The 24916-nt window shown below is 35.4% G+C and overlaps 5 protein-coding genes across 5 annotated transcripts; 3 read left to right on the top strand and 2 right to left on the bottom strand.

Moving 5' to 3' along the window:
* Positions 1–7: 7 nt before the first annotated feature.
* LOC142976953 (ADP-dependent glucokinase) lies at positions 8–2529 on the top strand. Its single transcript, XM_076120583.1, has 3 exons — positions 8–520; positions 708–1153; positions 1528–2529. The coding sequence occupies exons 1-3, from the start codon at positions 186–188 to the stop codon at positions 2217–2219; spliced, it is 1473 nt and encodes a 490-aa protein (XP_075976698.1). The 5' UTR covers positions 8–185; the 3' UTR covers positions 2220–2529.
* On the bottom strand, positions 2485–4648 carry Rrp47 (Ribosomal RNA processing 47). Its single transcript, XM_076120585.1, has one exon. It carries the CDS (start codon positions 4498–4500, stop codon positions 4066–4068), a length of 435 nt encoding a protein of 144 aa, XP_075976700.1. The 5' UTR covers positions 4501–4648; the 3' UTR covers positions 2485–4065.
* Positions 4649–5125: 477 nt separating this feature from the next.
* On the bottom strand, positions 5126–9024 carry Rpn2 (Regulatory particle non-ATPase 2). The gene is made up of 2 exons (XM_076121292.1): positions 8371–9024; positions 5126–7778 (listed from the first exon to the last, which is right to left on the bottom strand). Exons 1-2 carry the CDS (start codon positions 8888–8890, stop codon positions 5287–5289), a joined length of 3012 nt encoding a protein of 1003 aa, XP_075977407.1. The 5' UTR covers positions 8891–9024; the 3' UTR covers positions 5126–5286.
* A 501-nt stretch (positions 9025–9525) lies between these two features.
* SrpRalpha (signal recognition particle receptor alpha) lies at positions 9526–17779 on the top strand. Its single transcript, XM_076120530.1, has 10 exons — positions 9526–9721; positions 10203–10455; positions 10946–11062; positions 11475–11607; positions 12676–12823; positions 13200–13332; positions 13719–13861; positions 14279–14434; positions 14966–15173; positions 15658–17779. The coding sequence occupies exons 1-10, from the start codon at positions 9605–9607 to the stop codon at positions 16086–16088; spliced, it is 1839 nt and encodes a 612-aa protein (XP_075976645.1). The 5' UTR covers positions 9526–9604; the 3' UTR covers positions 16089–17779.
* A 1862-nt stretch (positions 17780–19641) lies between these two features.
* On the top strand, positions 19642–22312 carry LOC142977287 (uncharacterized). The gene is made up of 4 exons (XM_076121090.1): positions 19642–19799; positions 20280–20438; positions 21109–21238; positions 21721–22312. Exons 1-4 carry the CDS (start codon positions 19677–19679, stop codon positions 21984–21986), a joined length of 678 nt encoding a protein of 225 aa, XP_075977205.1. The 5' UTR covers positions 19642–19676; the 3' UTR covers positions 21987–22312.
* The last annotated feature ends 2604 nt before the right edge of the window (positions 22313–24916 follow it).

Below are 24916 nucleotides of genomic sequence, written 5' to 3'. Positions count from 1 at the left end.
ATGTCACTAGTCAAATTGTCACACAAAACACAACGTCACCTCGGACTGAATTTATTAATATCGTCGAAATAGACATTAAATACATAAATGGCTTAACCGAAACTATGAGGTGACGTGGATCTCATAAGTAGCTAATTACTAATGCATTCCAATTTATAAATTACATACATAATTAAACGTTAATAATGGCTGGCGCTCCTTTGAAGTTGGGTTCTATATTATCGTTCTGTATAGTGTTATACGCGGTATACTACCGTAAGAATGATGTTGGAGATGTTCGTTTATCGCCGGTGAAGGAACATTTGTTGTTTTTGGAGAAAGAGAACAGAGTTGGAGCTGGAAATCTGCAGCCGAAAGTTGCACTCGGCTATGGCGCATGTCACGACCTATTTGTTAATGCAACCTTATTATTGGATCACAGAGAGTTGAAGGGAACCCCGCAACATTTCAACGAGATCGCGACTAAAGAGGAATTCCTCAAGAGTTTTGCGTATTTCTTCAAACATGGTGCCGCGGCCGAGTAAGTTATCTATAAGTAATAACATGTTATTAGTATAATTTATGGTTGACGTCCTCGAACTGATAAGGAAATAAGTGTAACTAAATATCAACCTAATGTTTTACAAGATAAAGGCTAATTTTATTTGTCATAATTTTTCTGTATAAATTCATGCCACTTTAAATAATGAACAATTTTATAATTCCAGACGATTCATGTCCAACTCGAAACTTTATGATGAGCTGATTGAACAAGCCTTGGAACTGTCAGACTCAAGATGGGCTATCGGTGGCAATGCCCCGTTGATGGCAAAGCGCTTTCATATGGAAGGCTGGAAAGTTCTATTTGCTGCAAAGATGAGCAAAAAACTAAAAGAGTACATTCCAAAAGAGATACAGATAGTTGGAGATGATGGTATTGAGGAAGTAAGGGACGATATTCATATGATACTGGAGTATAAAGCTGATGAGAAGTTTGGTGCGTTGAAAGCCCCGAGAGCTAATAGATACATAATGCACAATGATGAAAACAATCCTCTGCTCAGTTCCTTGGAGAAGTTTGGTGAACACTTGCCTGGATTCAATCCTAACCTTCTAGTCATTAGTGGACTGCAAATGATGGATAATTATCCATTCAAGGCTGAAGATGGCAGAGGTAAGGAATTTATGGTTATTCATAATTTTGTAACCAGTACTGAAATAGGTATTAAATACCCAGTCAAAAGTTTAATGTCTTTGTTGGATTGAATTGATTGGATTTGAAACACAATAAATTGACATCATGCCCTGAAAGGAATAATTTAAATATTTATGTAATGGTGGCCTTGAGGGGAGTGAGAAATAGTTGTTTAATAATATTTTTGACTGTATTTTGTTTCCTTATCGAACTGTGATCATGTATATGTATTAGGTATATTTAGTATATAAGTATTATTATCTTGAAGTAACATAATATTTTACAAAACAAAGATAAGAAACGTGGTTTAGCACATATAAATCTAAAATGTAATAATAATATTCTTATTTCAGATCTGAGAGCTGAAAGACTGGATCTAGTTAAGAAACAAATTTTATCTCAGCCAATGTCTACTTTAGCTCATTTTGAAATGGCCAGCTATGTCGATCTGGAACTCCTGAAACATCTAACAACAAAAGTCTTGCCATTTGTAGACTCAGTAGGTATGAATGAACAAGAATTAACTAATTTATACAGTGTCCTAGAACATGGGGAAGTCAGTGTTGTTGCTGATTCTAACCCAAGAATAGCGACCGCCTTGGACCAGATGCGAAAAACATTTTTGCTGATCAGACGCCAAAACGAACAATACAAAAGCAGCAGAAAACTAACTCGCATTCATGTCCACACATTGGCTTACCAAGCTATAATGACAGTGAAGCAATCTAACTGGAAAAGGACTGAAGCCGCTGCGGCTAAAGCATCTTTGACTGCACATAGATATGTGTGCAATAGCCATGTTATTGCCTTAGACAAGAGTAAGCTCTTATTAGACGACAGTTTTTCTACAACCACAGATAATGATAATACTAGCAGGGTTTTCTTTGAACCCTCAAAGCCAGTCTCCTGTTGGGAAGAGAAAATTGGAGATGAAGAAGTAGAAATTTGTGTAGCGCCAGTACTTATATGCACTGAAGCACAACTCACGGCAGGGGCTGGAGATAATATATCTGCAGCAGGCCTGGTGTTGCAAGTCGAAAAATAGTCATTTTATCAAGATTTTTTTTATGATAATACTTTACTCATTCCAAACATAAACAGTAATTTAAGGTGCCTTTTCCTGAGACGAAAAATTTACCATTTGTAACTTGATATAAAATAATATCAGATATCATGTTACAGTAAAATATTAAAAGATATTTGTTTTTCAGGAAAAGCATCCTTAGGTGCCATTCATTCAGAATGTTCTCAGCTAGTGTTTAGACTTTTTAACATTTAATTATTATGACTAGTTATTTAATGGAAACAAATTATTTACAATTTACAAAATTTATTTTATAATTTATTCAGTGGGAAAGAGTACAAGAAGTTTGTGTATTTATTATATGTCTAAGAGTACTTAGTTTTGCAGTACCTAGCACATTATAAATAAGCAATTTACATTTAATAGTTACTTTGAAATAATGAACATTTAAGAACAAACTTTAGTTAACTACTGCAATTATATTCTATTTATTTATATTCCTGCAAAACTGAGTGAAATAAAAATATTTTATATTTCATGGTTTAATATTTCTCACAATAAATAATCAAGTTTTTAATGTTAAGAAAAAATATTATGATGTAATTTATAACATTCCTTAAATTGTGTATGGACAGAATTTGGTGTTACAATATTGTTGTTCGAATAAAAACATTTTATTTACAAAATGGTTTCATTTATCAAAGCTTATGTACATTTATTTACACAGGAGTTACAAACATCTAAATAACCAATTTAAAAATAAAATACACAAACATTAAAACTAGAGGAATCCTTTAAACATAGTATAATATATTATACTTTTAAATACTACTACAACAAGAATTTATCCTAGTATTGGCAGATTCTTACATGCAAGGTCTTACAATATGTATAACTAATAGCAAGTACTAACAAAATACTTTAAAAACAACACATAAAATACAGATTGTATCTAAAAACATTATTTCATAGTCTATGATTTCCAGAATGAAAACCAGAGATAGCAAACAACTATAGTTAGGAAACTCATTAATGCAAAGGCAAAGAAAATATACCTTTGCTTTTGCAACACTCTGAATTATTACAGATTTAACATTTCATAACATACATTGTATAAATTTTCTTCCATTTGTAAAATTCAACTGAGTTATGAGTGGAGTCCCAATTTGTTTTCTATTCTTGTACAGAACAAAAACAACTGAGGTATATTGTAGGTTTTGATACCATCTGGTAAAGTTATTTTATATAATGAGATACCTCATTTACAATAAAAAACTTACACTATAGTCTAACAACTTATTAGAGAGCTTTGTATGCAATGTTCACTGTCATTGGAGGTATACAAAATACCAAATTTAGAACATTAATGACCTGACACTTATGTAGCTATTAGTAGTATGTATAATATAGCTAATTAATGTTGTAAATACACAGAATTCTTAATCATATTATAGATGAATTGTGCATGCTAAAGCTCTACTAAGTTGTCAAACTTTAAATACAATTTATCAACAATTTTAGTTGTCTAAGATACTGGTTGAAATAGTTTTTTCTTATTTTATACTGTAAATTAATCAAAGAGATTATTGCATACAGGCAGAGAGAATAACACTTAGTAAAATTTGTAATTAAACATCAGACTTGTGGTATATGGATGACATAAAAGTTATTACATACTAATCAAACAGTATTATTATTTAAATTAAACTAATGGATAGTTAATTACATGGTATTAGTTCCTTTTAAATATGAGTTAACTTGCATTATTAAAAAATACCCTATTTTTGATTCCATACTGGGTGCTTATGTAGTCTTAAACAATAATCTTAATATCAGTCTTAATGATTTTAGAATTTAATAACAAACATTACTCAGCATTTTCATCAAATCTTATTTTTTTATTTTTAGGCTGTCCAGTTGCTCTGTATGGGTCATAGAGACCACTCTTGATAAACCTCTTTGCTGCTTCCACATCAACCGTAGGCCTTTTATCCCGGTCTTTGATTTCTTGCCATTTCTTCATCACAACTTTGATTCTTTGCAGATCATCTTTGATTGGATGTTTCGTTGGGTCCACTCCTTCTATTCTCATGTTAATCCATTGCAGGCAATTCATACTGAAGGCCAAGAACAAATCTAATTCAATTTGTGCCGGTAGCGTCAGTTTATCGTACTGTTCCTTTAGCGGCAATAATTGGTCCAGTACTTGTTGAACTTCCTGTAATCCCTCTTTCAAACTCTCACAGTTGGAAACGAACTCTTTATCTTTCGATAACTCCCCGTATTTGAGCTCCCAATCCATGTTTGTCACTGTAGTTATATGAATACTGATATATAAATGATAATAAACTGCCGTACTCGACTGTATGGATAGCGAAGCACCACGTTTTGTGTAATCTAATTTATAACCTGACCCTGAATGCAAATAAATTGAAAAATGACAGTTTAGTTAAAGTGACAGCTGACAGAAACTGACAGCCGACGCCACAGATTAAATAGGGTTGTTTATTAGGGTTACCATTCACTCCAGTTCCTAGGTAGGTTTGTCTATGAATAATAGCAGATTTCAGAATAAAATATTTTTGTAACTGTTAGATACGCAGAACAATCACATTACAGGGCCCATGCTACAACAAATTGAAAAAAACAAACAATAGATTCTAACTAAATATACGTTCTGGTTTTCAAAGTAAAAAACAACTAACTAGCGACTACTAAAATAATATCGAAACTCATTTTGTTATGAGTGATCTTGGCAGCCAAAAGTCCATTGTTAACTTCACGTTAACTTAGTGGCCCCTATGGGAAAAAATCGTAATATTATTAAATGTAAGTCAAATCAACGAGTTGCATGCCACTTAGTTAATGTTTTGAATGTAATAAGGGAATAATCATTTAGAAAGTGAGGGATAAAATAAAATAAATCATTTAATTAGGTACAATTATTTATTTCTGAAACACAATATTAATTTGTTAGTAATCATGTACTTTAACATTGTAATCTAGTATTGGATGTTTAATACATTGAAAACGATTCATTATGGTCCTAAAGCTAATAAATTGATGAAATAAAATGTAAAGCCTACCATCAATCATCTAAGTACTCGAAAGGTTCCGGGGGCTCGGGCTCCTTCTCCTCCTCGGTCTTCGGGCCGAAGGCAGCCACAGGCTCAACAAGAACTTGCTCACCATCACCAGAGTGGTTCAACATCACAATTCCACCGATAGTCACGTCCTTCAATGGCGTGTATCCTGATCCGTCTACAACCGAGAGGTTCTTCAACTGCTGCCTCATCACTCTGGCAGGGTTGTTCAATATTTCAAATGTTGGCTCAGGTTCCTTCTTCTCTTTAGTTTCTTTCTCTTCAGTGGCTCCTTCCTTCTCTTCCTTTTTGACCTCCTTCGATGGGCCAGCTGCAGCAGCGTCCTTATCAGACTTGCCGTGAACCGTAATGTTAGGGTTCGGGGACTTGGAAGGCTTCTTTTCTTCTTCGTCGACATCCATCTTGGATGTTGAAGAAGATGTCATGCTACTAGCGGAACCTTCAGTTCCATGCGCTCGCCTGCGAGCTTTAGCTGCAGCAATACTCAGGACAGCGGTGGTGACTCTTTCCCTCTCCTCACGTTTCTTTTCTTCCAGTGGTGCAGGATATGCGTAAAGAGATGGTTTTGAGTTAGACTTCAGGTCCAACTGAGGCATCTTTAAATCAGAGTTGAGTGCAATCAGGCAAGTTGGCGTGAAAGCTAGAGAGAGGCAATGCGCCAGAGGGAACCAGTACCAATATTGGGTAAATACCAGCATGCCGACAACAGCAAGCATGTTCATGTGACCTGTCCTGTTCTGTAGAGACACAGTGACGTTGCGACCGCCCGCATCGATGATACCCTGAGCCAAGATAGCGCCGAACTTAGCCATCACATCCTCATGTTTGTTGGAGATAACTTGTGCGTAGAGCTGACGGAAATATGTGACTTTGGGGCATAAAACCTCAGTTTGTTGGATAAGAATCATTGAGGAGGCGATCAAGGCGCCTTGCCTTACAAAGTTGACAGGGTCAAACTTGACCATGGGCTCCAAAAGGCCGATAGCTTCGCGGTTTCCAGTTCCGGCACACGCAATACCTAGAGCCATAGCAGCACCGTAGCGCACATGAGGATTGTACGATTCAGCCAGTAGTGAGACGACTGAAGGGCATTGTTCAGGTGTCCTGAATAACAAGAAGCCTAGAGCTGTAACCGCGGCGCGACGTACATCGTCATTGACATCGGAAACGGCGACGTGCAGGAGCGTTCTGATGGAATCATTGTTTCCGGTGCCGCAATAAGCAGTAGCGATAGTGTAGCAGCCAGCGCGACGCAACAGAGGATCCTTGTCACGCAATAGTTGTTGAACCAGAGCATCAGCTTCTTCAAGACGCCCGTACATGGTAAAAGCAATACCGACGGCCAAACCTCTCAGAATTTTCTCGTGCTGGGTTTCTTGAGCATAAGCAACCATGTCTTCAATAGCAGCCGCATGCCTAGAGCCTAACATGACCATTCCCATGGCAATACCAGCAGCTTCACCAGTCACAGCATCATCTTGGTAGAGGTTGAATTTCAGTTGTTCATAAACATCTTGCCTGTGAGTGCCCATGGCAGCCAAACCAAGGCCAAGGCAGCCTCCATGGCGTACCATTTCATTTTGAGCATCTTTTAGTTGAGTTAAAAGATAGTCAATGATATTAGCACCGTGGTTGGCGTGAATCAAACCTAGGGCGTAAAGTCCACCACCCTCAGAATATCCAGAAGATGGTCCTGCTTCCTTGGGTAAATATGATTGCATAAGAGCTAATGATTCATTCTCATGACCTCTATGGATGACACCTAGAGAGGCTGTTACTGTCAATTTAGCCCAGTTTGTTGCTCTTGCAAGCCATTCCAGGTTATCCCTTAAGAACTGATCACTGGTAGTTCCTGAGTGCATGAAAGCATTGGCTATGACAGTAGCTGTGTGACAAATGGACACCCTGATGGCATCCTTGGTGTTCTTGAGGATAAGTAAGTCAGCATGGTTTGACCTAATAAGGAACTGTAGTTGTAAACCTATAGACACATCACCTCCTAAGATAGAAATTAACTTTTCCACTCTCCTCTGGTGTTCTTTCTCTTCATCATTCAGACTTTCTATATCTCTCTCTGGCTTTTTAACCTCCTCAGCAGGTTGGTCTACCTCCATGGAAGCTTCTGGGAATGGTCCTCCTTGTGGTTGAGGTTTTCCACCTAATGCACCAGGAATAGGGGCTGTACTCCTTAGGGCTTGGAGAACCCTACCAAGGAACTGTTGTGTGGCGGAATCATACAAGTCAAAGCCTATCTGATAAGCCATAAGGACTGATTCTTGGGGTCCATGTGTAAGTTTGTCAAGGATTTCTGCTACTGAGAGGGGATCTTCAAGGAAGATGAGACACTGGCACATGTTGACATAGTCAGGGATGTTGAGACCTCTGTAAAGACCCACCAGGGAGCGGAGTACTGTGCTACGGAAGCCCCTGTTCTGGAGCAGACTCATAGCCACGGTGAAGGCATACTGAAGCATACCTGTAATCAAAGACATGATTTGTTAGTTGACATAATAGTTTAGAGCTTTTTAGTTAGTTGTTTGGTAAAACTTGTAAATGACAATATTTAGCTCTGAAATAATCTCTAAAAAAATCTTTTTACAATAAAATGAAGGAATATATCTTTAGTTCTTATATGAACTTTGAGGTACTGACAATGGTAATCAATAAGTCATAGAATAGCTTCTAAGATATGTCATGATATGCCAAATTTTAATAGTAAGAAAGCTCCTCACCAATATTTTTATATAGATCATTCTTTGCATTCATATAACATGAAACATGTAACCAAGTTGATAAACAATGAGCATGAGTTAGTTAGAAAACCTGTAAGTTGTTTATTTCTCTATTTTGTTTACATTTAGCTTTCTTACTATTAACATTTATGTTTATTTAGACAGTGTTGGAGGAATACAAAACAATGGTCTCTATTTCAATCAACAAAGGATCATGACTAATGACTTTTTGATACATTTTCTTGTATGATCTTTATATTCTATCAAGTCATTATGATGTTGCATCAATTTTAGGCAGTTTTGGTGTTAAACTTTTATATTGATGATGACACTTACCAGCAACATCATCAGATTTCATGATGGACTCCTCAAATATGTCCATCCGGCGGGTCTCCAGCGCCAATCCGAGCGCCTGCCTGTATTGTCCATCTTCAAGACATCTCTGGAACATCCGGTTCACGATCGCCTCCAAACGGGGATCGATAACCTCCGCCGAGCTGTCAACGAACAAAGCCTTCCTCTTCTGGGTGTAGAAATCAATTGCCTTGGCAATCGTCGTATCGACATACTCATTTCTGGCGTTAACATCGAATAGGTCACCAGCTCCCAACGCATACGTCAACGAATCTTCAAAGGCTCCTAAATGATAGTATACCTTACTCGCCACCAAGGCGGCTAGTTGATGCTGTGAAAACACTTTATCTTCGTGAAGGATCTCAATCTTCTCAATGGACTCCGATATTTCAGGCCAAAATTCATCGACTATGTTGTCCAACCTCTTCAATGCGAACTCTTTGACTTCGGACATTGGCTCGTCGAGCAGGGATATAATCCCCGCCGCTGATGTGATATTCATTTTGCTTCACGGTTAATATACCATACAACCTGATAAAACTAACTTCTACAGACACTTCTTTCTTATTAATCGGCAATTTCTCAAACGAGCACAAAATAATACGATGATTTGACAAATTTCTTTATACCATAAACTAAAGACAAAGCTGATGTTGCCGTGTTGAAGTTTAATTTAAATAAAAATTAAAGGAAAACAATTAACTTTTTTGTTCAAACATAAGTCAACAAAAGTTTATATACTGTCACATTTAAGATTTGAACAACAAACAAAAAATACTTCTTATTTGGTTCATAAATTTGTAGAATTTAATTAATGAAGAATTTATTTACAGCAACATTTTTTTATCCTTTGTTGTTAGACCATAGACATGGAATGGGGCGTTTTGAAACACAAATTATTAAAAGCAAAATATGATTTGTTCGAATAAGAAATCTACTTTGATGACGAATTAATTTTGATTAACCATTTTATTAAAATTTTATATAGTTACTTGTTAATAGTTTTATTTGTTTTTAATTAAATGATGATTACAGACAGTTTCAAGTTATCTAAAATGGGATATTTATTTTTCCAATGTGCACTTTTTGAACGTGCTGGACTGTGATATTTGTGAGTTGTCAATTTTCTGTCAGTGAGACAGTCACATTCCTACGTAGTACGAACGAAACATCTGTGTAGTTACGCTCCCAGCGAATAACGCAATAATTAAACAAAATGTTAGACTTATTCAGCATTTTCAGTAAGGGAGGTATAGTGCTGTGGTGCTTTCAGAGCACGAGTGATATTTTTTCGCCATCTGTTAACGCTTTAATTCGCAGTGTAATTTTACAAGTAAGTAATCAAGTTGGGAAGCCCCTGTAGTATTCTAGTATAATCTTATTAAGTATTCAGAACGTGGACAGTTTGTATTATGTTAAACTTTGTATTTTAAATTGCCACGAACCCGGAATTGGCGGAGTGTTTCAGTTGTTTGTAATAATGTCCTTGGCTTATTCTTATTGCGTTTTAATGTTATCGTAGTCCTTTGAACTTTATCTTGTACCCACCTTATAACTAAACATATGGAAGGAATAATTGCGACATCCTTTGTTACTATTAATATAAATATCTGCAGCATTTGTAATACATGTTGCATTACTTTTACCTTCATGTTTGACCCCACCACTGTTCTATGACTGAAAAGTATACTTATGGTGCAATACCATGTTATCTGGTTTACCTTACATAACTTGATTAGGACATTAGACTAGTTTTAATAACTACTATTAAGTCATGTTCTAAATTTGTAACCATAGATTCTTTTTTTTTTCAGGAGAGGTCAGGCAACAACACCTTTAATCATAATTCCTTAACACTACAATATAAACTCGACAATGAGTTTGAGCTGGTGTTTGTGGTTGCCTATCAGCGTATTCTGCAGTTATCTTATGTGGACAAGTTCCTCAATGATGTCCACTTGGAGTTTAGGGATAAGTACAAGAATGAGCTGCAAGGAGGTCGGCATATCATGGATTTCGACTTCAAGACCGCATTTGATGAGGTCCTGAGGAAGTGTGAGAACTGGGGTATGTAGATTTTATAATGATAAAACTAATAATAACTAATATTTTTTTATAATTTTTTCTGTTACAAGTAAGTCACAAGATAAGATTCCAAAATTAATGAGAACATTTGAAGACTCACAGAAGTCCTATAATAAATCTTACATTCAATCTAAATATCAGGATTAATTTCACAGTTACACAGTAATTGTTTACAGTTAAAAAATTATAAAGGTGCTGAATAAATGTCATAGGATGAAGTTGTGAATCATCTAAATTTAATTTATGTAGTAACAAAACCTTTGTTTAGGTTTAGTTACTACATTAGCGATTTAGTAAGTAACGATTAGATACGCAGTGGTTCCATGTAAAATACTGAAATTCAGCTGATATTCATCGTGAGACTGGAAGCCAACTCCAACATAGTTTGGAAGAAAGGCTAGGCCATGATGATGAGTAACTAAACCTTTGTCTGGTATCAAATCATCATGGTTCATAATTTTTTTTGTTACAGCTAAGTCGCAAGCTAAGATTCCAAAACAAATGAGAACATTTGAAGACTCACAGAAGTCTAAAAAGACTGTTGCTTCTATGATTGAGCGCAAGGGAGAAGAGAAAGGAAAGAAATCAGGTAAAAATAATTACTCTACTAATATTAAAACTAACAAGCAATTATAAATTAATCTATTTATGTTAAGACTAATAAGCAAGTCATAAACTTGCTTTTTAAATTAACTGCTAAAATTCTATCATTTACTTATGTTAAGAAATCAGGTAAAAATAATTACTCTACTAATATTTAAACTAACAAGCACATTGCACACATTTAGCAACTTTTAATTGATAGAATTTTAGTTATGAGCTCAAGGAAAACATTCCTTGAACTCATATATCATAAAATTCTATAAAAAATAAATTAATGATACTTCTAACGCTACCAACATTTGAGAGAAAACCCTTGCTCAACAGAGGGAATGACTTGTGTTTGACTGTAATTATTGTATTATTGTATTTTTTATAAAACCTGTGATTAAAATTTTCAGTAAAAATAGTTGAGAACAAGAGTCTGACCAATGGCAAGGTGGAGGAGTCTCCCGAGCCGGAGGATGACGTCATTGCCGCCAACAGAGCCAAGCTCGCTCAGAAACTTGCCTCCAAAGGCAAGAAGGAACCTAAGTAAGTGATCTCTCATATACATCTCTCTCTCTTCCATGCTATGAATTCCATATGGTAGTGCTCTGTCCTGGACATTGTCTTCGGAAACCTCACTCTCACTCATGTCTTTCTGCACTACAGTTTCCCATCTAGTTTTGGGCTGATCACTCATACGTCTAACAAAATTATTTGAAAGTAATCTCTGAATAAGGTTCACTATTGAATTATTTTCTTAATTAGCTAAATTCTCAGCATTTTAATTATTAATGCTTTATGAGTAATACATGCCCTCATAAGCAGAAAGATAGGATGTCCCAAACTGATTTAGACCTCTGACGACAGCAACAAAGGGTAGCTGTAATATTATAATGCAACAGGTCATTACAGGTCTTAAACACAATTTAATTTTCATTAAATGTTAGGATACCTTATTTATTGTTAACCTGTACAAATGGAATATTAATAAATTTTCCTGTTATTTATGTCAATGAAAATACCAGACAGGCCATGACAACAATTACATACATAAATTGCCTATTATTGTAGTAATTTCCACTGTCAACCATATTGCATCAATGCTTTCTGGAACAGTAATAAATGTAGAACACATCTGTTGAAAACTTCCTTAAATACATATTAATAACCTTTATACACAACTGTGTAGAGACTGTCTTTATGGCAAAACCATTCTCTACCAGTCTACCTTGAGGTAATGCAGAGACAAAATGATTTGCACTATTGTACTGGTGACAAATGTGAAAGTTTGCACAAATGGATATAAATACATTTTGAGGCAAAACTAAATAACAATAGTTTCAATTTTAATGTAATTAGGTATACTGATACGCTGATAGTTTTCCATTGCTTTATAGCCTCAGAATTATTTTTGCTATGGGAAATCTTATTACACAGATTAAGTTAAAAAAATTAAAACTAATTTACTATTTCATTATTTTGCTGTACAAGAAATCACCTAAAAGTCCATTTTTAAATCATTTTCTACCCTGTTAAGTCTTTCTTCAAGGCTGTAGTTAAACTATATCTATAGATAGAAACAAACTAACTGTAATTTCTCTGTTTTGTTGTCAGGAAATCACCTAAGAGTCCCAAGGTAGTGGACCGTGTGAAACAACCTCGCGTCTGGGAGCTGGGCGGTGGCTCCCGAGACCTGCCCTCGCTGGACTTCAGCACGGACAAGCCTGGAGACGCTGACAATAATGTCACACCTGATACTGAGGTATACTTTATAAAATTTTAGAATAGACCTCAATAGCTTGTTGGAAACGGCCAAGTTTATTATTAAAATACTGAGTGTACACATGTCACGGAACTTAGCCGTATTTTACTTTTGTAATGTAGTCTACATGACACACCATCTTTTGCTTTTGGTTTCAAAAGAATCATTTCAGCTACATGCACACTGCTTTTTAAAAGGTTTGCTAACTTTGGTGTCTAGTCTCTTTTCAACTGACAATTTTGAGGTGACTTTTGTTGATAACATAAAAACGTTAAAAACATTATTTCAGTTTAAAATTTCACTTAAGTTTAAGACTACAAATTAGGGGGTGTTTCATGTTACATTATCAATGTAAATAAATGTTATTGTAATACAGTTGGTGGGTAAAATGGCCGGCGCTATCCGTGACTTGGAGGTGGAGTCCGAGGAGAGTAGCAGCGAGGAGGAAGAGGAGTACAACGCGACCCCCAGCCCCAAGAAGAGTGGGGGCATGTTCAGCATATTCAAGGGTAAAATTTCTTTACATGTTATTTTTTAAGTGCATTACTGTCTTAGCTCTGTTGTGCTGGTGGGGTACTTCTGGGGGCAGATTTAGAATTAAAGGGGAAAGGGGGTTTTTTAAGGGGGCCTATGCAAGAAAAAGACTGCCCTTACTGATGATTGTCTGTTGTACCTCTTCTATGGTAACTCTGGCTTTGATATCCACTGCCTAGCAGACCCATATTATCTTTTCTTAAAAAAATAGTGCTTATTGAAATAGGGACAAACTTAGAGATAGATTTGTAACAACTCATCGAAATCGATTCCGATATAGTTATTGTAATAGCCTAGTGGCTATTACGATTACGATAATAATATTCACGTTTGGTGTAACATTTGTCTTGTAAATCCTTAGGTCTGGTGGGCTCGAAGGCGTTATCTGAAGAGACCATGCGTCCCGTACTGGACAAGTTACGTGACCATCTGATCGGCAAGAACGTCGCCGCAGACATCGCCAACAAGCTCTGCGATTCTGTTTCTATCAAGTTGGAAGGAAAGGTATGAACCATTTATATTAATAGGTAAATATGTAGAAGATATTAGGAAGCATTGCAGACATCGGTCTCTGTTAACAATACCTGCCAATGATATATAGGAGCCAGTTTAGTAAACCTTGTCTATACAGTTTATAGTTTAATACTATACGCCGGTGCGTTTTGGCTTAGTTTAGAGGTTAATTTTAATGAAAATGTAGTCTCTGTTTGGTTCTTCAATATCCATGTTTATGAAAATCGGTTTAGCGATTTATCTGAGAAGGTGTAAAGTAACTGAAGGTCTATTGGTAATAACACCATGGAAATTTGTTTAGCACTTTTTGAGATTGTCAATTATACTCGGCGAAGGACATTTTTTTTCAAATTTGTAGTTTTAATCGACATTTTTGTGTCTTACAATGTATTAATTGTTACATTCCAGGTGCTAGGAACATTCGACAGTGTTGCCAAGACGGTGAAGGCGACGCTGACAGAGTCGCTGGTACAGATCTTGTCTCCGAAGCGCCGCGTGGACATCCTGCGTGACTGCATGCACGCCAAGCAGGAGGGACGACCTTACGTTATGGCTTTCTGTGGGGTATGTATTTGAAACAATACATTTATTTATCCATGTACTTATGATTTTGAAAATTACTCCTAGTTTGAAAGGTAGAGGTAATAAATAATAGGGTCGAAAGAAAACTTTTGGCTGATATTTTTTATTGTTAAGAGTGAATGATGAGTGAACTCTATGGGAAATTTGGTGAATCAGAGAGCATTATAAGGTTAAATAAATGATGTATTTTTACGGAGTACACAGTGTACACACCCGTACACGTTAAAGATCTGCTATACGACGATAATATGTATAAGCAATTTAGCTTGAATAGTATCTAACAATTAATATTTTAACACGGCAATTAATATTTTTGGCAAAGGCCACCCCGTTTTCCTTCCGAATTTGTCTGTACTGAGCCATATATCCTCCTGTCACATATGGTGTTAATAAAAAAAGCTAATAATATAACCATTGCCCGGGAAATTCCGAAAAACTGTGTTCAAATCACACATTATACTCTATATCTTGAATTTCCACTACAACAATAACAAAAAACTCATTTTTTCACAGGTGAACGGCGTAGGTAAGTCGACGAACCTGGCGAAGATCTGCTTCTGGTTGATAGAGAACGACATGTCGGTGCTCATCGCGGCCTGCGACACGTTCCGCGCCGGCGCCGTGGAGCAGCTGCGCACACACACTAGACACCTGAACGCGCTGCACCCGCCCACCAGACATGCGGGACGGAATATGGTGCATTTGTACGAGAAGGGTTATGGTATGTTTGTTGATATAACTTTTGCATGGTCATACTAGTGTCTAGGTGATTCAGGCTCCTCGAAGGTCTGTGAGATGACTTAGCAATAGTTAATCTTATTGATGATTACGGGATCAATTTTATATGTCATTAAAAGCCATATGATTATCGCTTGTGAGATGTTTTAAAGTTACATGATACAATTATAACATTTAAAACTATAAAAATATTGTTCAAAATTCGTCAGGAGTAATCGTCATTATGATTAATTTTGTGAAAACGGAAATATTAATACACTTTCGGAATAAAAATATGTTTCCTAGATAGATATTATAAAAAATACGAAGTTATGAATAACACTGATTAGATCTAGCACTAGCCTCTTATATACATAACAGTCAATTTCATATAACTATGATAAAGTTACATGTCCAAAACTCCACAATCCATTACAACAAATAGCTAAAAACACAGCAAAATACTAAAAATTTCCTTCATTTCACAGGCAAAGACGCAGCCGGCATCGCAATGGAAGCCATCCGCTACGCATCCGACTCCAAAATAGACGTGGTACTGATCGACACGGCCGGACGTATGCAGGACAACGAACCGCTCATGCGAGCTCTCGCCAAACTCATCAAGGTCAACGAACCCGACATGGTACTATTCGTAGGAGAAGCTCTCGTGGGCAACGAGGCCGTGGACCAGTTGGTTAAGTTTAACCAAGCGTTGGCCGACCATAGTTCTTCAACTAACCCGCATGTGATCGATGGCATTGTTCTTACTAAGTTTGACACGATTGATGATAAGGTCGGAGCCGCGATATCAATGACTTATATTACTGGCCAGCCGATCGTGTTCGTAGGTACTGGACAGACGTATACTGATTTGAAAGCGTTGAACGCGAATGCTGTTGTTCATGCGTTGATGAAGTAAAAAGTTGTTAAGATTGTGTGCTATTTTTTCTAATTTTTATTTAAGATCTTTAGTATGTAATAATTATAAAGCCTTTTATTCAGATCGACTTAAAGTTAAACAATATTCTTATACAATACAAATTTTGTCTTTAGTTTATAGTGGTCATATATTGTTTCGTCTTTTGTAATTGTTGTGTAATATAATGCTGAATTGCTAAACGGGGTTTTAATGCGATGAGAATTTTGGGTTACAATACCTTATTAGTTGCCCTACGCGTCGATCATGTTACACTGATCATAGTCACGAACTGAAAGTGGATAGAAGAAAGCAAAAATAATAATTCTATAGAAATTTCGGGAAACAAATAAGGTATCATAACTATAAATTCTCATCGGGTTTAAGACCCGTTAAACAGTATAGTATTACGTGTACAAACCGCGATAATTTATAAACTTTAATTGTTGTGTAATGGCGAAAAAATCATGGTATATATTAAGGGCAAAGCCACAATACTGCGTTGCATTGACGCGTCGCAAAAACAAAGTCGCACGGTAATACAAGATTCATAGACAAGCGCCGTAATGCGTCATTTCAGTGTTGTGGCATAGCCCTTACTGTTTCATTTTTGGTAGCCTCAAGCTAGTTTTATTAGTTGTAAATGCGTATTTTTTTTATTCGAGATAATAATATAATTAGTAGTTCAGCTAGTTATATAAAATAAGATACTAATAATGGTTTAATATCTGTTAATTGTGGTGAAATAGCACACAATCCACTCAACAAATATTGTGTCCAGCGAAATTTGAGGCAAGTTAGATTTTTTATTATAGCCGTTCTCCCATCTGTCTCGAAAACAAAACAAATATGGGTTTTTAGTTCATTTGTATAAGCTTATGACTATAATCATGAAAAAAATATTTTATTTTATTTTATACACAAAAACACAGTCACACATAATATATAAAACCACAATTTTAAAATATTTTTTTAACTACCAATTTTATTAAAAATTAAAAATAACAAAGATGAGGGTATGAAAATGTAATGTATACTTTTTTGTACTCATGACTGAAACATCTAAACCTTATCGGAAGGGTAAATTTATTCCAATTTATTTTGTTTATCTCAAAGTTTGCTGGACATTCCTAAGTACTACTATAACGCTCCATTCATATTTACAGACACTGTGAAAGACAGATGTAACATACACAGACAAACTGCAAATAAAACTATTCAGTAGTTCCTCGACAAATATCCAATAGTTACTCGAGAACTCTTCGATAGTCACTCACCAAGTGTTTATTTCTTAGTTAGTTTCCTAGTTCAGTGTTAATTTCTAGTAAACCCGCTAGAAAGTCGATAGTTATTTGATAGCTACTTGATAATTGTTTAATAGCTACTCGATAGTCATATAGCTATTCGATAGTCAATCAGTATTTACTCGATAGTCAGTTGTCGTGTGTATATAATGTCTGTAAATATGAACGAAGCAGATATTTTTGTTATAATTAATTAATTTCTCTTGCGCTATATTATAGAGGTTATTTACCTAAAAGGTTATGTTCACAAAATAAATGTTTTATTTTCATATAATTTTGTTTTAATTCGGGTTGTGTTACAGGGATTTGGTGGGTACTGGCGCGTATTTGTTGTATCAAAATTATTGTAATTGTTTTTTCAAAATTAAATTGTTTTTGTGTTTTCCGAAATTTATTTGTTTTTTTTTTCGCTACATCTTCGAATCAACCAATACATTAACCTTGGTAATTTTAATGCTATTTGATAACTAATATGTGTACAAAATTACGGAGTTTTTGACTTTAATATTGATAATATTATTGAAAGATATTCCTTACATTATCTGTAAAAAAGTCAAAATGTAGTCATTTTGACTATGTACATGATAAAGTATTCTATAAACGCACAGATTTGACGTCACAATGCGTAACTAATTCGAACATTATTTTGAAACTAAATATTCGCCAGTGAACACCGTAAAATTGTTTATTTTCTTAATCTAAGATATATAACATAGCTTTACTATATGTCATATTACCATAATAATTTTCTATAAGTGATACTGAAAATGTTTATGTACATAATCGTATTTATATTATCATTTCAAAGTAAATTTAATGTAGGTTTAAATCATCGACATACTATCAATAATTTGCACGGCTATTTACTATCACTTCTATAAATACCTAGACTCGTTATATACAACCTTATTTAAAGGAATACTCATAATATATCAATAGCTCTCTTAAAACTAAGTTTAATGTTCGTTGCTGCGGTTGTCAGAGAAATAAAAAATACCATAGTCCTGGGTTATTTCTTAACTAAGGAGGTAGGAGAGGATTGCGTATGACGCAGAAAAGTCACCAGTAGGGAGATTTTCTGCCAACAATAAATTACCTACCGACAGCTAGCTATAGATTTCGACAAATTTTGTATCAAAATCTGATCAGCACTTCTTACAGGTACCGTTGGAATATTTTTTTAGCACATTTTGAGTGAAAAATTCTAGATACTCCATAATATCGACTGTAGAAAATCGCGCTTCTATACCTCTGGTTACTGCGGCTGCTAACCTCTGTTAAAGGGTAACCCTACATTAGACTTAGATTTATAATTTAACAAAGTATGATATGTAATAACCAGGTTATAATCTTTTTCAAAATAATAGCTTAACTGCGCAGGCAAGTGATTACTAAAATTCAGCTTCCAAAATGTCGATTTAATTCTACAAAAAAGCATATAAAATGCACGCCATACAATCTGAAACTTTACATAAACTTGGTATTATTTTTATCTTATTCCTATACGTAGTAATAATGGAGTAAATATGTAATAATAGCATTAATTTTGAGTGCCTTGTATTGCTTACATAGACGGACATTTTGAAATGTATTGTCAGTGTAGCTTTTAACACATCACTGCCCTGCCTTATTGGGTGAATATACCGATATGTTACAAATTATTCGTTTTGAAAGGAATTTATTTTCGATATATAGACTTCAATATGAGGGAAGGGACTTTAAAAAATATTTCTTGGTTAATAAATTACGGGTGTAATGCGAAAGATTGAATAAGACTCGTTTTAGTTGTCATTTTTTTTGTAGAATTTTGGAATGTTTCTTGAAGTCCCTTTTTTCTTGTTGATGGTATATAAAATATTAAAAATATAGCAGTTTTCATTAACAATGGAATGCCCTGTGCAGATATTTATAATTATGAATACAGAAGTTTTAAATATTTGAATAAAAATATAAATTTAAAATTGATTTTTATTTAAACCTGTATCAATAATATCTACTATTTTCTATTGGAAATACCTACACAGAATTATTTTTTGTAACCTGTAAATCATGCCTGCCGAGTCTCTGGTAGGTTGTTGGACTATACGTACAGCTATACTTACACCTATATCTAACGGTCGCATTCTAACTGACCATGTAACAATAGTATTAAAAAATTAACAAATAGCCACATAATAATTACTGACCTTTTAATAAACAGCATCCTTATTAGCACAAATAATTACTGTGCGTGGTTTTTTGGTACAATTCATTCAATGTGCCGGTGTTGTATCGCTAGTACGGCAAGATGGGGCGCGCCTATGATTATGTGAAGCGGCAAATAGTGGATTTTAGGCTGGACATGTGTTGCTGGGTGGCGCCAGTGAAAGTCGGCTTACTTATTACTGGTTATTTGAATATTATTTTGGCGGTGAGTACTTTTTTAATTGTAGCAAAATGTTCAGAGATGATAACTTTGACTGGTCTGATTACGAGTAGCAGGTTCGCTTCCTGGACCTGAAAATTGAGTACCTATGTGTTTCTTCATCCAAGACAGCATTTTCTTATTTGTAGTAATAATGGCTTTCTGTGTGTTTGAGCTTCTCACTGGTACTATTAAGTCGGCCAGGTTCGAATTTCGGGTCGGACCAGAAAGTAATTGTCACTCGGTTTTTCTGGCAATACATTCCTCCGGTTTTAGGTCTCTTCCATGGGATTAACTTAAAACCGTTGATACTGTGTCTTAACTCTCCCGAGTGACCTTGTATCAATCTACCGGTTCACTGAGCTATGAGAATAGAGTGCCCTTGTGTATTCTTAACTAACATTAAACTCTCTTAATTGGTTAGTTTCAATGAACCTGTACCTATGTAATAACGATCCTATTACTAATTCATAAATGCATTTTCAGATGATATCAATACTAGGTCTATCAGACGACAGTTTCGCCCCAGTATTAGCGCAAGTCCAGGATGCGATCCTGGGCGACAACGCGAAGAAGCCGCTGCCAATCCTCGCCTACTCCGCCGAGCTGACAGCCAATGTTATCCTATTAGCCGCTTTATATCGGGTAAATAGCGGACATACAATTTTTTTATAAAATTATTTTTTTTGGGAATGCAATCGGTCGCTCTGCTTGGATACAATCTCCTCGCGGAATGTAGGGGAGGCCAGGCCTTGAGTCTACCGTGCTCAGTGCTGGCCAAATGCAGCATAAGGACCTAATAACTTACTTAATCATTAGACTGTTGCATTTAAAACAAACTTGTGTCACGGGGACTTTTATAAACAACACCAAAAACATTTTTTTCCATCAATAGAGAATCAAATCCACTACTCCCTCGTGCTATGGTAACCTTGGCCACGCCAATTAATAACTAGCTAGCAACTGCTAGCCGCCACGTCTAATTTTATACATTCCAGGAAATAACCTATCACCACACCAAATTCCATCGCGAACTATTCATCCATTTCACTATAGACTGCCTCCGTGGCGCAGTGGTTAGGGTCGCCAAGCCGTGGGTTCGATTCCCACACGGAACAATTATTTGTGCGATCGACATATAATTGTTTCAGATCAGGTTGTCCTTTGAGTCTGTTGTTTGTATGTTTGAAAAAGTCCCCGCGATACAAGAGTAAATTTTAGTAAGTATGGGAGTTTTTATATAATGACATTTTTTATAGTTAATTTAAGTTAAATAGAGTATAATTACTTATTTACCTTTATTTTCTGTTAATAGAAAGACATTCCGTTGCTGCGTTTCTACCAGCGGTACTGTATAGCTGCGGTGATTACTTCAGTGCTCGTCTACTCTATGGTCATAGCGGCTATTGGGATCATCACCGGCTTTATACTAGTCATGAGCATAGGTTCGTATCCTTAGTAACTACATGATTATTTAATAACACAGAAACAATGTCTTGCACAGATGGTACCTGATAGGTGGTTCACTACCAATATTAAACCTAAATGACTCGAAGAGCCCCATACATATCGGAATCGTGATTTCTGTTGTGAGCCTACACACTCAACTTACTAAATATTATAAGCTAGGGGCCCCAGAAAGTATATACATACCTCTTTTCTTGACATCTTTTCAAGGAGGTAGAACTTTCCTTCTCGTTAATCGCATATCACTAAGTACGTTTCTCAAACATTTGATTCGAAGATATTTACCTACCTATCTTTATTTGCTACACAGTATAATTTTGGAATGTTCGAAACTTAACATGCCTGAGGCTTTATTGACCCACATAATAATATGATGTCAGATTTACCTATTTAACTATGACCCTCTAAAAAATTTTCTCACGTTAAATTGAAAAAATACTAAAGTCGCCTTATTTTTTAGTACTCCAACTCTACGTACTAATACTCGTAAGAAGTATGATAGTAGAAATGAAGCTAGAAAAGAAAAACATAGAACTGCCAACTTTGGTGATGAGTTCATTGATCCACGAGGCTGCAGTCAAAGAGGTGAAGATAGACTCTGATGTCGAAGCACCTTCGGATTCCGACAATGACGATGAGAAAGTGGAGAAGAAAGCAAAACTTGAAACTGTGAACGAACACCCTAAAGAGGAATCGAGTGATGAAGAAGTGAAAGAAAAGAAGTAGTTCGTGTATTATTTTTTTTGTTCATTTATTTTGTATATAAGATATTGTTGGTGATTGTGTATTTATATGTTTTTTGAGAGACGAGATAAAAATTGTGACGAAATATATGACATAAATATTGCATTAAACTTAAAATTTCTATCTAGGGGCAGCATAGTGTCAGTCAAACTATTCTGCCAGTTAAAGGTATTGTAGTCCGGTCAAATTAGACCAAAAAATCAGTAAACCCACGACAAATTCAGGGGAAGCTGAAAATTCTTAAAATTGTTTAAATTATAATTATAAACATTGTCTTAAAAGTCCCAACCGATCCCATGTAAGGAAAAAATTTTAGCGGGGTAATAAGGTCCAAAAAAGGAGTTTTTCGCGATTTTCTTGAAAACGGTAAGTTTTATCGCAAAATTACCCCAGACATAATTTGTAGATCAGGGAATTTCCTATAAAAAAGGTATCAATAATTTTTTCCCTAAAAGCCACCGCTTCTGAGATATAACGATGCAAAAAATTGCGAGCGTCATAATACACTCATACACTACTTCAACTTGCTTTAGCAATTATAATATTAAAAGAAGTTGAAATCGATGACATCATGGATGCTGATTTAATAATTAATATCGAAAATATAGTAGATAATTTTTTTTCATAGAATGATATTGAAAATGATGAAATATCTGGAGCTTTACTTAATAAACTGAATCAAAAACTTAAGGATTATGAGGAACGAGGACCAACAGCGAAACTTTGGATTCAATATTTTTATATGGTTTCAATTCTTAAAGAGTTTTTAAGAGCTGAACGTATGGGGGATTGGAAAGCTCATTTAAACTGCGTCAAAGAAATGCTTCCTTACTTTCACGCGTCTGGACATTTTCCGTATGCTAAGTCTGCACACCTATACTTGCAGGATATGCTACAATTAGAGAATTTCATAGATCCTGAAGTCTATAAAAAAATTTCAGAAGGATTCTTCACTGTGAGACGTTCAGACAAATTAAGCTGTGGCACTTCAACGGACATGGTAATTGAGCAGTCTATGATGAAAGCTATGAAGACAGATGGAGGTATTGCTCGAGGAAGAAGCACAAAACAGAGTGTCATAAGTAAATGGGTTTATAGTACAGCAATGAATACAGTTTGTGAAAAATTAGAAGATCTGGCTAATGTTAGGATGGATACGACCGAGCAGCATGTTGATGCAAGTGATTCACGAGTAAAAAAAGATGCTAAAGACTTACGAAAACTTTTGGAATGGTTCTCAATACATAATCCTTTTCCAGAGGTTTTGCATCGTTATATCTCAGAAGCGGTGGCTTTTAGGGAAAAAATTATTGATACCTTTTTTATAGGAAATTCCCTGATCTACAAATTATGTCTGGGGTAATTTTGCGATAAAACTTACCGTTTTCAAGAAAATCGCGAAAAACTCATTTTTTGGACCTTATTACCCCGCTAACATTTTTTCCTTACATGGGATCGGTTGGGACTTTTAAGACAATGTTTATAATTATAATTTAAACAATTTTAAGAATTTTCAGCTTCCCCTGAATTTGTCTTGGGTCAAATGTCTAAATTGACCGGAGTATTGTGGGTATACAAAAACAACTATTAAATTACTTCTAGTTGCTCTATTCGATACTTTTTCAGAAGTGGTGATACCGGTCTGAATCATCAAAATATAGGAATATAAACATTACAAGTGTATTGTTTCTGTTAAATCAAAAATAAAATACAAAAATAATTGTTTCAATTTCCATTTATTCCTTGTCAACATTAATTATACAGTATCAGACAAAAATACAATGTGTATTTCTATTATACTATTAGAACAAAACGGCGTAAGCGACAATTATAGGACGTTTTGGAATTAAAATATTATCTATCATAAAGAAATTTTCATCATCTGTCTTTATATAGAGAACTTAGCAAATTATAGAAAGCTGATGTGTTACATTCAGTTATTCCTGTTGGTTGTCAAATTGTTATGTTTTAAAGCTACAATTACACACACTCATACGGGTCGGTTCAATTCTAACGGAAAAGGTGTTGGGCGTATCTTAATTAGCATGGGTTTCGCACCTACGCATCATCAGTTGAGTTTGAACGGTCGAGTGTTTTTCTATACATTTGTCTGTTCCGACGTTAAGCGACTGATAATACGCGACGTTCGTTCCGACTGATATGAATGAACCGACTCGAAATGTCGTGCGTTCGTGCTAGTAATAATCGTGTGTAACTGTAGCTTATGTAAACGATACAAACGTATTATAACAATAGGAAAACATAGTTCCGTTATAAGTCAAACTTTTTCTAGAAATATTACCATTTATGGCACATTTTTTTTTACTGTTACTACATCTATAACATAGAAATACACAGCTTATAGTAAAAATATACTAATGTACTGTTAGTACAACACATTTGCGGACCCAGAAATTAAGTTAGGAGGAGGAGAAAGGTTTTGATGTTGAAGTCGAATTCTACCTTGGTTCCTATAGTTGTATAGAACACGCTTTTAACGGAGTGCCAATATTGACCTAACGCAAACTAGCGGAGGTACGGCGAAAATAGAATAAATCGATTTAATATGAACGGCATGCCAAAGATGGATTAGAGCGCAATGCGTCGTTAAGCTGCAACATTTTAATTCAAATGTCACAGGAGTTAATGTTTATTTTAAAGAGATTTTTGTTTAAACAAAAAGACAACTCCTGCATTAATTTATTTATCTCCCAACTCACTGGTAGTGGTGTGACGACCATTTTAACCACTGCGGAATACAGGCCGAAATTACTAACGCCCGCTGAGTATATTTAGCGGTAGTTTATCTATTCAATAGCGTTTTTTATATGAGTTTAAACGCTATTGAATAGATAGTGGGGTAAGTTTCTTCGCCGCGGCTGCACTGGTTTGCGTTGTGCCTTTAAAGATAT

This window comes from Anticarsia gemmatalis, chromosome 12, assembly GCF_050436995.1.
Source record: "Anticarsia gemmatalis isolate Benzon Research Colony breed Stoneville strain chromosome 12, ilAntGemm2 primary, whole genome shotgun sequence".
Lineage (NCBI taxonomy): Eukaryota > Metazoa > Arthropoda > Insecta > Lepidoptera > Erebidae > Anticarsia > Anticarsia gemmatalis.
Note: the sequence above shows the minus strand (reverse complement) of the source record. Positions and strands in the feature narration are given on the sequence as shown.